The sequence below is a fragment of the Phacochoerus africanus genome, chromosome 2 (assembly GCF_016906955.1).
Source record: "Phacochoerus africanus isolate WHEZ1 chromosome 2, ROS_Pafr_v1, whole genome shotgun sequence".
Classification (NCBI taxonomy): domain Eukaryota; kingdom Metazoa; phylum Chordata; class Mammalia; order Artiodactyla; family Suidae; genus Phacochoerus; species Phacochoerus africanus.
In genome coordinates, this window is record NC_062545.1 from 129,892,023 (window position 1) to 129,906,188 (window position 14,166).

Genomic DNA, 14,166 nt, shown 5'->3' on the forward strand with positions numbered 1-14,166 from the left:
ACTTAGTGAAACTACTAAAGGCAGGTAGATCTGTTTTCTCATTTAGAGATTTCAAAATAGTAGCCCAAAGGTTTAACTAGGAAAGAAGCTGCTCAGTTACTTAGAGACCATTACACATCCAAGCCAAGTTGCCTGCTGCTCCATTTGACTAGCAGTTCTTCCCTTTTAATAGCATTGAGGTAGAGGAGAGGTTATGCTAGAGTTGACTGTAGTTGGATTTCTTACCAGTGTTAGGGCAAAGAGGTGTGCCTTTTTTGTTTTTGTTTTTTTAATACTGTGCATAATAGGCAAAAATGGAGTAAATATTTTTCTCAAATCTGCAAATGAATTAATTTTGTTTAGCATTTTCTCATCCTGCTTTTCAATCATGATGTCCTTGTGTCTGATCATTTACTTTCTCTTACAATCATATGCCTTTTTTCTTTCTTTCTTTCTTTTTTTTTTTTTTGTAATTCTAAGTTTGGATGTGTTTGATGTGAGAAATAGTAAAATACTATTCATGGTTCTTTCACCAACCTCAGGTAGCTGTTTGAGAGAAATGCTATTAAGTATTTATCTGAATGACTTAGATATATTTGCTATTAAAAAGTAGAAAACAAATGCAAAACTGTGGCTGTGGTAAAATAACCTGTGATTCTCTCTTTATATAAAGGAATTCCTCAGATCTTGTTGCTCCTTCCCCTGATGCTTTCCGATCTACCCCCTTTATCGTTCCTAGCAGTCCCACAGAGCAAGAAGGGAGAAAAGGTGAGCTCTCTTGATCTGTCTGTTGATCTCAGATTAGAAGAGGAGCAGCACTTCTTCTGCCTTGGAAAGTGTACTGTTTCTGTGTTAGAACACTGTGACCTAAACTATTCACTACAACTCAAGGCTAACCAACCTTCAGGGATATGGCCTAGTGTAAAGCACTCCCCTTCGTTCTTTGTTCTTTTAGCACTGACTTTTCTGAGAATTCTGTATTGATGACTTAATTTTTAAAAAGACCCTTAAAGGGAGTTCCCTGGTGGCCAAGTGGGTTGAGGATCCGGCATTGTCACTGCCATGATACTGTGTCAGTGCTGTGGGTCACTGCTGTGGCTCGGGTTTGATTCCTGGCCTGGGAACTTCCAAAGCATGACATGGGCATGCCCAAAAAAAAGAAAGAAAGAAAAAAGACCCTTAAGGGAAAACTATATTTAAAGTTGAACTCAGTTGAGTTAGTGTAGGGAAGAACTTTATTATTATTGGCCCAATAGTTTCCAGCAACATGATAGTGTGGGAACATCAGAGGGAACAAAAACTTTTTTCTTTTGCTTTTTTTCTGTTTTTTTTTTTTTTGCCATTTCTTGGGCCGATCCCAAGGCATATGGAGGTTCCCAGGCTAGGGTCTAATCGGAGCTGTAGCTGCTGGCCTACACCAGAGCCACAGCAACTCGGGATCCGAGCCACATCTGCAACCTACACCACAGCTCAAGGCAACGCCGGATCGTTAACCCACTGAGCAAGGGCAGGGATCGAACCCGCAACCTCATGGTTCCTAGTCAGATTCGTTAACCACTGTGCCACAACGGGAACTCCTCTTTTGCTTTTTATAGGTTATTTTTGCTAATATCAAAGCAGTTTTAGCCAAAAAGTGGCTAGGAACAGGCAGTAGAAATTTTTACTTCATTCTCTTCCTCCTTTGAGGACCTAGTGATTTTATATTGCTTTTTTCATGAGAGAGTTTTTCCTTTTTTATTTAATATGTATCATTAGTTAAACCTCTTTGGCTCTGTTCAGTTTACTGGGTAGTCACTCAGTTTACTATTCCTACTTTTACAAAGCTTTTTCCAATAAATTCCGTGATTTTTTTTCCTTTTCAGTCTTTGACATTCCATTAATGGTGCAATAGCTAATACTGATTGAATACTTAGTGTATGCCTAGCAATGTGTTTTGTGCTTCCTTTTTTTTTTTTTCATTAAATCCTCCCAAAAGTCTAAAGAAGTAGGTATTATTTTATCCCAATTTTATAGATGAGAAAACAGACGCACAGAGAGATTTCACCACTAAGTCATAGAGGAAGGATTTGAACTTGGGCAGCTGCCTCTAGAGCCTGGGCTCTCATTGGTCCTGTATGTGCCTCCTATGATATCCTGCTGTCTCAGCTTTAGGGTGATATAAATATAGAAGTATATTTAACTTTTTTAAGTGTAATTTACCCATGACAAAGTTTAATCTTAGATTTTCTTCTGTCACAAAGTTTGTCTCTGGTTATTTTCTTTTGAAATCAATGTAGATATGTAAATGGACTAATATTCTGTGTATAATATGATTAGTGATATCTTCAGTGAAAGGTACAAGTGAATCCATTCTACAAAAAATACTGTTAATGGAAGTTAAGTTTGGCCTATCCTTAGAAGCATTTTTTCCTATCTGTAGTATGAACACTGAAGGTGTATAAAAACAATTATATTAAACATGCTTTCTCCCTAATTGTAAACATAATTAGTATATATTGTAGAAAGTTTGGAAAGCATATGGGAAAGTAATGAGAAAATAAAAATCACATGTGATATCACAACCCAGATGTAATTAGTATTTGGATATATGTATTTCCTTTCAGAGTTCTTTATATGCATAAAGTATGTTTACACAGTTGGGATCATGTTATGTATATGAGTCAGTGTCCTTTTTTTTTTTTTTCATGTAACATACTGTATTTTCCCTTGTCAATTATATTTTAGATTTAATGCATTTGCTTAATATGTGCATAACTGTTTGTGGGACTGTGCATGCTTTTTGTACTTACTTTTGTTTTTTTGCTAAGATTATTAACGTAAAGCCTTTTTATATGTAGTGCTTAGAACAGTCCTTAATAAGTGCTTTGTCATGTCAATGAAGGTCAAAGGTATGACGAAAATATTTAATACATCTGTGGTAGTATAACAGAGGCCTTTAGGCCTAGTTCCTGAACCTGGCATTAGACTGGAATGTGCATTTGAGGCCAAGCTAAGAAGCAGGAGTAGATTTGAGGTAGGAGGTAGCTAGTGGTGAAAGTGTGGATTATAGGGAAAAACTAAATGGCATAGGTAGTTTGTGAGAGTGGTCTGAAGGAAACCTGTTTGGGGTCAAGTTGTGAGATGGGGACAGAAAGGTTGATTAATCAGTACCTAGCAAGATAGGTTTTCTCTGAGGAAGATCCTCTTAGCCTACAGGTGGGCAGTACACTATGGGAAGGTAGTGTTTTGTGTTCTTTGTGTATGTTTCTCTCCTGAGCAATTTGTTTCAGGACTAGTGTGTTGTGTTTAGTTCTTTGGTAAATCATTGCTGATTGTTGTTGATCACATTTTTTTCCTTCTCTATTTGTCCTGGCATCCACTTCTTTGCACTTAACAGTTGTTAATGCAAATAAAGTGAGTTCATAAATATGTAGATATTTACTTAGCATGTTGAGCAAGTTCACAGCCTTTCAAGGCCTGTGGTTAAATTAGGCCAGTAACTTGGGTGTTCCTCTGCAGAAGGTGAAAAACTGAGCTATAATAAGGGAAGGAGCTCAGAGGAACCAAGTTAATTTAATATCATATAGATGGGTGGGTATCTATATTTGAGTATTTAAGGAGTGTGGACTCCCCTCCAGCAAGGGAGTAAAGAATTGCTACATTTCTAGGACTCAATCTTCTATTAATCTATTAACGTTTCAGAAAATAAGTCACTTTTTTTCCCACTTTTTTTTTTTTTAACAAATGGAAATTTCTGATTATAGTTGTTATTAGTGGTATTGGAACATGAGTAGTTTTGAGTACTTATTTTCCCATTTGCTTTTACTGTTTTAAACTAGATGAGCCAGTGGATATGTCAGTGTTATCTGAAGGAGGAGTGTCTTTTCAGAAGAAACTCCATGACGATGAACAAGTAGAGACAGAAAACCCCCCTCTCCCACCTCAGCCCACCATATCACCACAAGCCTCAACACCAGTGTCTCAGAGCACACCAGTCTTCACTCCTGGGTCACTTCCTATCCCATCCCAGCCTGAGTTTTCTCATGTGAGTATTGTATAAGAAGTTTTTTCTTCATAACTTTTTTTTTTTTAATTAAAACAACTTTGTTGAGGTATACTTGAAAAACCATAAGACTCGGTCATATTAAGTTTAGTGATGTTTTAGTAAATTTATAGAATTATGTAGCTGTCAGCTATAATCTAGTTTTAGAACATTTTGAGAGTCACCTAACATCTTGATGTGCTTTGTATGTTTAAATTGTGTACTGTGTCAACTTTTGGAGAATGTTACTTCAAAATTGAAAGGGGGCATTAACCAATATTCTACCTTAATGTTATGAACTTCTCACTAAAGCCACCCCAGGCTCTCTACCAGTTGCCAAAACCTCCTTTCACGATGTTCAGGGACCTCAAACTTGTTCTGGGGGAAACTTCTTTTGGAGCTTCCTGATTTTTGATCTGTGCTATTGCTTTTTATGCCTGGTGCATAACTGTCACTTGTCTTTCATTGTCCTTGGAGAATGTCCTTACCTATCTTTGTGTTGGATTCCTCTTGGGCTCTACATGTTCTTGCTTGTAAACCTCATTTTGGTGGACTTTTTTTTTTTTTTTTGGCCGTGCCATGTGGAAGTTCCCTGGCTAGGGATTGAACTCATGGCACAGCAGTGACCTTAGCCTCTGCAATGACAACACCAGATCCTTAACCCACTGCACCACAGGAGAACTCCCAGTGGACATTCTTTAGAAGCATACTTTTTACTTTTATGCTCTATTCATAGTTTGTAGGAATATAGAATTTTAGGTTGGAAATAATTTTCCTTTAAGTTTTTTGAAAGCATCACTCCACTGTCTTCAAACTTCCAGGGTTGCTGTTGAGAAGTGTGGCCAGTTTGATTTTGATCTTTAATATGCAAGCTATTTTTTTCCTTACTAGAATCTTGTAGGATTTTCTCTTTACCTCCAGTATTCTGAAACTTCCAGACCCTTGGCATAGGTCTGTTTTTTTTTTTTCTTTTTCTTTGTATTGGCAAACCCTCTCAATCTAAAAATTCAAGTCCTTCAGATCAGGGCTATTTAATTTTTTTTTTTTTGTTAGCTTTTCTAGGGCTGCACCCATGGCATATGGAAGTTCCTAGACTAGGGGGTCAAATTGGAGCTGTAGCTGCTGGCCTGCACCACAGCCACAGCAATGCCAGATCTGAGCCACATCTGTGATCTACACCACAGCTCATGGCAATGCCAGATCCTTAACCCACTGAGCAAAGGCCAGAGATTGAACCTGCGTCCTCATGGATTCTAGTCAGATTTGTTACTGCTGAGCCACGACGGGAACTCCCAGAGATATTCAATTGTTTAATTTCTCTCCCACCCCTGCCTTTTTTTTTTTTTTTTTTTTAAGATAATGGAATACCTATTGTTTGGGTGTTCAAATTCCTAGAATAGTTCTGTAATTTTCTTATTTTGTGTCCTACTTTCCATCCCTCTCTCCTGTTGCTTAACTTTCTGGGTGATTTCCTCAACAATTTTTTTTTTTTCTGGTCACATTTGTGGCATGCAGAAGTTCTCAAGCCAGGGATCAAACCTGTGTCACAGCAGCAACCCTAGCCGTAGCAGTGATAGTGCCGGATCCTTAACCCACTGAGCCACCAGGGAACTCCAACCTTGATTGACAGAACACTGTAGACCAGTTATAATGGAAAAAATAAAAACCATTATAAAAGTAAAAAAAAAACCTTTATTGAGATAAAGTCACACATCATATTGTTCACTCTTTAAAAGTGTATATTTTTAGTATATTCGCAAAATTGCGTGGTTATTCACCACTGTCGAATTTTAGAATGTTTTTGTTATCCTCCCCAGTGAACGATGCCTTACTGTGACAATGCCAGATCCTTAACCTGCTGCTCCATAAGTGAACTTCCTGTAGGGACTTTCTGCTAACTGTGCCCCTTTTCCTCCAATTCAGGGCTTGCTCTCTTTTCCTCTTTCATTGGCAGAGGAGGTTCAGGAAGAGAGGATCTGGGGATTAAAGTGTTTCTTAAATAGATTCCAGCCAGTTCTCCTGTTTTTAGCTCTTGCCCTCATCGCCACTTCCACAGATACCTGGGCTGTTGCCAAGTCCTGAATCTTTTTTTGGGTATGGTGGTTCTGTGGTATAATTTGTGTTGCTTCTTAGCTTTCTCCACTGCTGTCTTAGAAATTCAGTTTTCACTAGTCTGCTGAAAAGATGACCACTCTTCCAAAATTTTACTATTGTTATCTTCTTATTTTTTTTTGAAAATTAGTTAGTTGTTTTTTTTAAAATCCCTTTACCATTGCTTAGTGGGATTTTGGAAAAGAGTTAATGTGTGTATTAAATCTGCATTTTTTATTTGGAATTTCCAAACTTTTTTCATTATGTATGAAACTCCTTACAAGTTGTTCTTAATGGCTAATCATATCTGTTATGTCTTCTGTACCTTGGTTATGGAAGCCCATTCAACCTACTTTTGATGTTGTAAATCTATTTATAATGAAATCATTAATCAAAAAAATTGGGATAAAGGTAAATGTATTTCTTTTTTTCCTAATGTATTTGTTAGTTTCATCGCCTCTTTGACTCTTTATCAGAATGTGAGGGCTGGGGAGAGGATTAGTAGAAAGTAGTTTGTTGTTGAATACTTTCTCTCTCTCTCTCTCTTTTTTTTTTTTTGCATTCCTGGGCCAGGGATCGAACTCTGGCCACAGCAGAGGCCTGAACTTCTGCAGGGGCAATGCTGAATCCTTAGGCCTTAGCTTCTTTTTCTGACTAGACCTTCAGGGAGCCTCAGCACTGTGAATTATTAAGGGCCAGACATAGGCAGTCATAAGAAATACAGATTTTTTTTTTTTTTCTTTTTGAGCTGCATTCTTGGCAAATGAAAGTTCCCAGGCTAGGGGTCAAATTGGAGCTGCAACTGCCAGCCTATGCCACAGCAATAGCAGTGCTATATCTGAGCTGCGTCTGTGACCTATACCACAGCTCATGGCAATGCCGGATCCTTTAACCCACTGGGCGAGGCCAGGGATCGAACCCGAGTCCTCAGGGATGCTAGTTGGATTCATTACCACTGAGCCACAGGGGAGCTCCCAAGAAATACAGCTTAATGATAGACTGGTTAACCCCTGAAATTTTACTTTGCCGATAGAAATTATACATATATTGAAAAAAATTCTGTAAAATATATCACATCAGTATTTACTTAGATAATTCTTAAAACATATTCAGAACATATTCAGAATGGGGACAGCTACTTAATGGATAAGAGATTTCCTTTGGGAGTGATGAAAATGTTTGCGAAGTAGGTAAAAATGGCTGCATGTTGTAAATGTTCACTTTATTTTTTTTAAATAATTTTTATTTTTCCCATTATAGCTGGTTTACAGTATTCTGTCAATTTTCTACTCTACAGCAAGGTGACCCATTCACACATACCTTCTTTTTTCTCCCATTATCATGCTCCATCATAAGTAACTAGATACAGTTCCCAGTGCTATACAGCAGGATCTCATTGCTTATCCACTCCAAAGGCAATAGTTTGCATCTATTAACTCCAAATTCCCAGTTCATCCCACTCCCTCCCCCTCAGCAACCACAAGTCTGTTCTCCATGTCCATGGTTTTCTTTTCTGTGGAAAGGTTCATTTGTGCTGTATATTAGATTCCAGATATAAGTGATATCATATGGTATTTGTCTTTCTGTTTCTGACTGACTTCACTTAGTATGAGAGTCTCTAGTTCCATCCATGTTGCTGCACATGGCATTATTTTGTTCTTTTTTATGGCTGAGTAGTTTTCCATTATGTATATATACCACATCTTCTTAATTCAATCAGCTGTCAATGGACATTTGGGTTGTTTCCATGTCTTGCCTGTTGTGAATAGAGTGCAGTGAACATGCAGGTGCATGTGTCTTTTTTGAGGAAAGTTGTCTGGATATATTCCCAAGAGTGGGATTGCTGGGTCATACCGTAGTTCTATGTGTAGTTTTCTAAGGTACCTCCATACTGTTTTGCATAGTGGTTGTACCAATTTACATTCCCATCAACAGTGTATGAGGGTTCCCTTTTCTCCATACCCTCTCCAGTGTTTGTTATTTGTGGACTTGTTAGTGATGGCCATTCTGACTGGTATGAGGTGGTATCTCATGGTAGTTTATATTTGCATTTCTCTAATAATCAGTGATGTTGAGCATTTTTTCATGTGCTTGTGGACCATCTGTGTATCTTCTTTGGAGAAATGTCTCTTCAGGTCTTTGGCTCATTTTTCAATTGGGTTGTTGGCTTTTTTGCTGTTGAGTTGTATAAGTTGTTTGTATAGTTTAGAGATTAAGCCCTTGTCTGTTGCATCATTTGAAACTGTTTTCTCCCATTCTGTAAGTTGTCTTTTTGGTTTTTTGTATGGTTTCCTTTGCTGTGTAAAAGCATGTCATTTTGATTAGGACCCATTGGCTTATTTTTGCTTTTATTTCTGTTGCTTTGGGAGACTGACCTGAGAAAACATTTGTAGGGTTGATATTAGAGAGTGTTTTGCCTGTGTTCTCTTCTAAGAGTTTGATGGTGTCTTGTCTTAACCAAGTCTTGGTATTGATATCAGAAAATGTTTTGCCTGTGTTCTCTTCTAAGAGTTTGATGGTGATTAAGTCTATAAGTCATTTTTAAAAAATGACTTAATGAATTTTATTACAGTTATGGGTGTACAACAGTCATCACAAGCAGATTTTATAGCATTTCCATCCCAAACATTTTCAGTGCATTTTGAGTTTACTTTTGTGCATGGTGTTGAGGGTGTGTGTCAGTTTCATTGATTTACATGTGGCTGTCCAGTTTTCCCAGCACCACTTTCTGAAAAGACTGTCTTTTTCCCATTTTATATTCTTGCCTCCTTTGTCAAAGATTAATTGACTGTGGGTGACTGGGTTTTATTCCTGGGTTCTCTATTCTGTTCCAGTGGTCTACATGTCTGTTTTGGTACCAGTACCACTCTGTCTTGATTACTGTGGCTTTGTAATATTATCTGAAGTCTGGGAGAGTTACGCCTCCTGCTTGGTTTTTGTTCCTCAGGATTGCTTTGGCATTTCTGGGTCTTTTGTGGTTCCATATAAATGTTTGGATTGTTTGTTCTAGTTCTGAGAAAAATGTCATGGGTAATTTGACAGGGATTGCATTGAATCTGTAGATTGCTTTGGGTAATATGGCCATTTTCACAATATTAATTTTTTCCAACCCAAGGGCATGGAATATCTTTCCACTTCTTTGAATGCTTTTTAATTTCCTTGATTAATGTTTTATAGTTCTCAGCATCTAAGTCTTTTATCTCTGTCAGGTTTATTCCCATGTAGTTGACTTTTTGGGGTTCAATTTTAAAAGGTATTTTATTTTTGTATTCCTTTTCTAATATTTCATTTTTAGAATACAGAAATGCAACTGATTTCTGAATGTTAATAAATGTTCACTTTAAAATGGTTATTTTATATGAATTTTACTTTTCAAAAAGGTATTTATAATTTTATTAGCAGTATTTTATCTAAAAGCCTTTGTAAAATGACTTTTTGTTTTGGTTGCACCTGCAGCATGCAGAAGTTCCTGGGCCTGGTATCAAACCTGTGCCACAGTAGCAGCCAGAGCCACAGTAGTGGCAATACTGGATCCTTAGCCAGCTGAGTCACCTGGGAACTCCCTAAAATGACTTATTTTTTCTACGAGAAATACATATTTCTTATAGAGTGTGTATAATATACAAATAAAATAAAATCTCAAATAACTGCTTGTTACCTTTTACTGGTATATACTTATTAACTTAAAAAATGAAAAAATTATGTAAAATGTATGTAAAGGCTACAATAAAATGTATATTTGCGTAATTTTAAACTAAGAAACCTTTTCTATTTAATTCATAGCCTGAATATTTTTCTTTTTCTTTTCTTTCTTTTTTTTTTTTTTTTTTTTTTTCCTCTTTTGGCTGTCCTGTGGCATATGGAGTTCCCAGGCCAGGGATCAGATCTGAGCTGCAGTTGTGACCTATGCTACAGCTGCAGCTCTATTTAATAGCCTGAACGTTTTTCTATATATTTTTATTGTAAAAATTTTTTTGTCTTTTTAGGGCTGCATCTATGGCATATGGAAGTTCCAAGGCTGGGGGTTGAATCAGAGCTGCAGCTGCCAGGCTACACCACAGCTCATGGCAACCCTGGATCCTTAACCCACTGAGTGAGGCCAGGGATCGAACTCATGTCCTCATGGGTACTAGTTGGGTTCTACTGAGCCATGTTGGGAACTACTCTATATATTTTTAAATATTTGTCTACAGTTTTATGTGGTTACAAAGTGTTCTATCATGTAGATGTGTCAGTTTTTAAATGAATCTCTTACCAGTAGATGTATTATTTCCTTTTCTGTATAATAATTTAATTTTTTTTTGTCTTTTTGTATAATAATTTTAACACTGAACAGCATTGTAACTAAATCTCAGTGTACTTCCATCAGATAATTTACCAGAAATGGAATTATTGGGCTAAGAGGTATATAAAGTTTCAAGGCTATTGTTGCATACTGCCAAATTGCCATTAGAAATGTTGAACCAATTTATACTCAGTCATGCCTGAGAGTATATGAGCAGATTAAAGTTTATGACTATTTTTATAGTCTGAAAGGGTAAACAGTAACACTGGACATTGAGATACCAAAAGTTATGGAATATACAGAATGTTTGGCTACTTATTTTGATTCGTCATTCTCTTAAAAATCATAGGAAATAAATGCTCTTGTCAGGTAATTCTAGAGTTTTATAGCATTTATGTTAGGCAAAATAACACATTAAATGTAAATTCTTACATAAAAACATACTGAAGGTTTGGGTTATTTTCTTCTTTTAAGGTAGTATTTACAGAAAATAAAAATGCTGTTTTAAGTTTATAGTTGGATGACTTTTGGGTAATTGTTTGTATACAAGAGTATAACCGCCCTTAGAATCATTGTACACAATAGCTTTCTTACCCTAAAATGTTTTTTCATAATCTTTTTCAGTTGATTCCTCCTCCCAACACCCCACCTCCTCTTCTGCCCTAGGCAACTATTCATCTGCCTGTGTCACTATAGTTTTATTTTTAAAAGAATTTCATAAAATTGCAATTAAAAGTGTGTATGGTCTTTAGTGTTCAAGGTCTTTAGCCTAGCATACTTTTGAGATTCATTCATATTCTGGCATTTCAGTCTTTTTTTATTGTTGAGTAGTATTCCACAATATGGATATCCACAATTTATCTCTTCACCAGTTGAACATTTGGGTTACTTTTAGTTTTTGGTTATTATGAATGATACTGCTGTGAACATTTACATACACATCTTAGTGTGGACACATAATTTTATTTCTTTTGGGTTAATACCTACAAGTACAATTTCTGGGTCTTATGGTGATATTAATGTATGTTTAGCTGTATGAGAGTACCAAACTGTTTTCCAAAGTGGTTGTACATTTTGCATTGTCACCAGCAGTATATGATAGTTGCATTTGTTCCACATCTTCATCAGCAGGATGTGTCGTTACTAACTTCACCCATCCTTGTTGGTATGTAGTGGTATCTGTTGATTAATGACATTATAAACTTTGGATTTTTTTTTTTTTTGTTATGGTTGCTATTTCTTGGGCCGCTCCCGCGGCATATGGAGGTTCCCAGGCTAGGGGTTGAATCGGAGCTGTAGGCACCAGCCTACACCAGAGCCACAGCAATGCGGGATCCGAGCCGCGTCTGCAACCTACACCACAGCTCACGGCAACGCCGGATTGTTAACCCACTGAGCAAGGGCAGGGACCGAACCCGCAACTTCATGGTTCCTAGTCGGATTCGTTAACCACTGCGCCACGACGGGAACTCCCCTAAACTTTGGATTTTAACATCTGCTTTATGAATGCTAATATATTTTTGAAATAGTGAGATGTAAAATAAGTATGGGCAGTTTGCTTTGTTGTGCTTTGCAGATAATGTGTTTTTCACAAATAGAAGGTTTGTGGCAATCCAGCATTGTTGGATGATGGTTGACATTTTTTTAGCAATGAAGTATTTTTTAATTAAGCTATGTACGGTTTTTAAAGACATAATGCTATTATTGTACACTTAATGGACTACATAGTATAAACATACCTTTTATATAAGCTGGGATACCAAAAATTTTGTTTGACTTGCTTTATTGTGGCTGTCTGTAATTGAACCAGCACTATCTCTAAGTTATGCCTGTATATATTCCTACTTTGTAAGTACTAAAGTGAACTGTGTTGGCATATGTTCACATGATTCCTATTTAATTGATGGCCCATCGTATAGTATGTGACATGATTTTAGTCACAGACACAGATAAATTTTAAGTGTCTTCCTACCTAAGTTAATACTTCTAGGGGTTTTTTTGGTTGTGCTTATTCTAGATCAATGATCCACAGGAAGAGCATTAAGCAGTAACTTGTGTGGGTGAAATGACTGATAATTATGAGCTTTGTATTTCAGAGAGTATGGCTTTAAGAGTTTTAAAATTCTTGAATAATTGATTTAAAATTTTTAGAAATTAAGGACTAGATATAAAAGAAATATGATTATGAAGAAATGATTATTTGTTTCTTTTTGTTCTTCTTTAGGACATTTTCCTTCCATCTCCAAGTTTGGAAGAACGATCAAATGAGAAGAAGGATAGAGATTTGCATAGTTCATCTTTGACTGTTGAGTGTTCTAAAACTTCAGAGACTGAACCAAAGAATGCCACTGAAGATCTTGGGCTTTCTTTGACAGGGGATTCTTGTAAATTGATGCTTTCTACAAGTGAGTATAGTCAGTCCCCAAAGATAGAGAGTTCTCACAGGATTGATGAGGATGGAGAAAACACACAGATTGAAGATACTGAGCCCATGTCTCCAGTTCTCAATTCTAAACTTGTTCCTGCTGAAAATGATAGTGTTCTGATTAATCCAGCACAAGATGGCCAAGTAGAACTGAATCAGAATGATGATAAAACAAAGGAGGATAACACAGAAGCCAGAGAGGACATAAGTATTTTAGCTGCTGGTTGCAAAGGCAGAGAAGAAACTGTAGCAGAAGACGTTTGTATCGATCTCACTTGTGATTCAGGTAGTCAGGCAGTTCCCTCTCCAGCTACTCGATCTGAGGCACTCTCTAGTGTGTTAGATCAGGAGGAAGCAATAGAAATTAAAGAACATCATCCAGAAGAGGGGTCTTCAGGGTCTGAAGTGGAAGAAGTCCCTGAGACACCTTGTGAAAGTCAAGGAGAGGAGCCCAAAGAAGAAAATATGGAGACTGTCCCTTTGCACCTTTCTCTGACTGAAACTCAGTCCCAAGGGTTGTGTCTTCCAAAGGAAGCCCCCAAACAAGAATCCCAGGAAGCTATGGAAGTTGAAACCAGTGTGATTAGTATTGATTCCCCGCAAAAGCTTCCAGTACTTGACCAGGAATTGGAACATAAAGATCAGGAAGCGTGGGAAGAAGCTACTTCAGAGGACTCTAGTGTTGTTATTGTAGATGTGAAGGAACCATCTCCCAGAGTTGATGTTTCTTCTGAACCTTTAGAGGGAGTGGAGAAATGCTCAGATTCCCAGTCGTGGGAGGATGATGCTCCAGAAATAGAACCATGTGCTGAGAATAGAGCCGATATCCAAGAAGAAAAGAGTGAAGAATATGGAGATCTGAAATCAGTAACTGCAGAAAAAGACCCTGTAGAGGCAGACTCTTCACAGCCTCCCTTGACTTTAGTGAGAACAGATGATGCTCCAGGATCGGACCAGGAGATGCAGCACACTCAACCACAGGAGAAAACAGATACCTCGTTAACAGAAGACTCAAAAATGGCTAATGCAAAGCAGCTGGGCTCAGGTGTAGAGGCCCAGCAGCCAGAGAAAGCCTCTGCTCAGGCCTCACAAAGCTTCTGTGAAAGCTCTAGTGGTGAGTGTGATTGTAAGTTGCTTTGATTTCTAACCAAATTATAGTTTGGAATGGGAGGTTGGAGAGAACTGCATGCTTATATCAGGGCTGAGAACTAACTTGAATTTAGGAACAGCCAGTAATAGTTGGGATATTTAAAAATTTGGGTTGTATTTTTCTCTTGTAGCTGAATCAGAGCTCATTTCTGGTTTTTAATCAGGTTTTTAACTCAGGAGTGATCAACATGAATTTTATAAATATTTAGAAAATGT

The 14,166-nt window shown here is 37.3% G+C and overlaps 1 protein-coding gene across 5 annotated transcripts in view; it reads left to right on the forward strand.

Annotated features, from left to right (window-relative positions):
* Nucleotides 1–14,166, forward strand: part of TP53BP1 (tumor protein p53 binding protein 1) — a 69,978-nt gene that overhangs the window by 14,647 nt on the left and 41,165 nt on the right. For 4 of the 5 annotated variants that reach the window (XR_007133107.1, XM_047766536.1, XM_047766539.1 and 1 more), the window contains exons 10-12: nt 653–747; nt 3,798–4,003; nt 12,601–13,915. Coding sequence is in view for 4 of the 5 variants with exons in the window: in XM_047766536.1 (XP_047622492.1) it covers nt 653–747; nt 3,798–4,003; nt 12,601–13,915 (1,616 nt within the window). In the remaining variant the exon portion in view is untranslated. The remainder of the gene's footprint in view (nt 1–652; nt 748–3,797; nt 4,004–12,600; nt 13,916–14,166) is intronic. The other variant, XM_047766540.1, reaches the window with a different exon arrangement.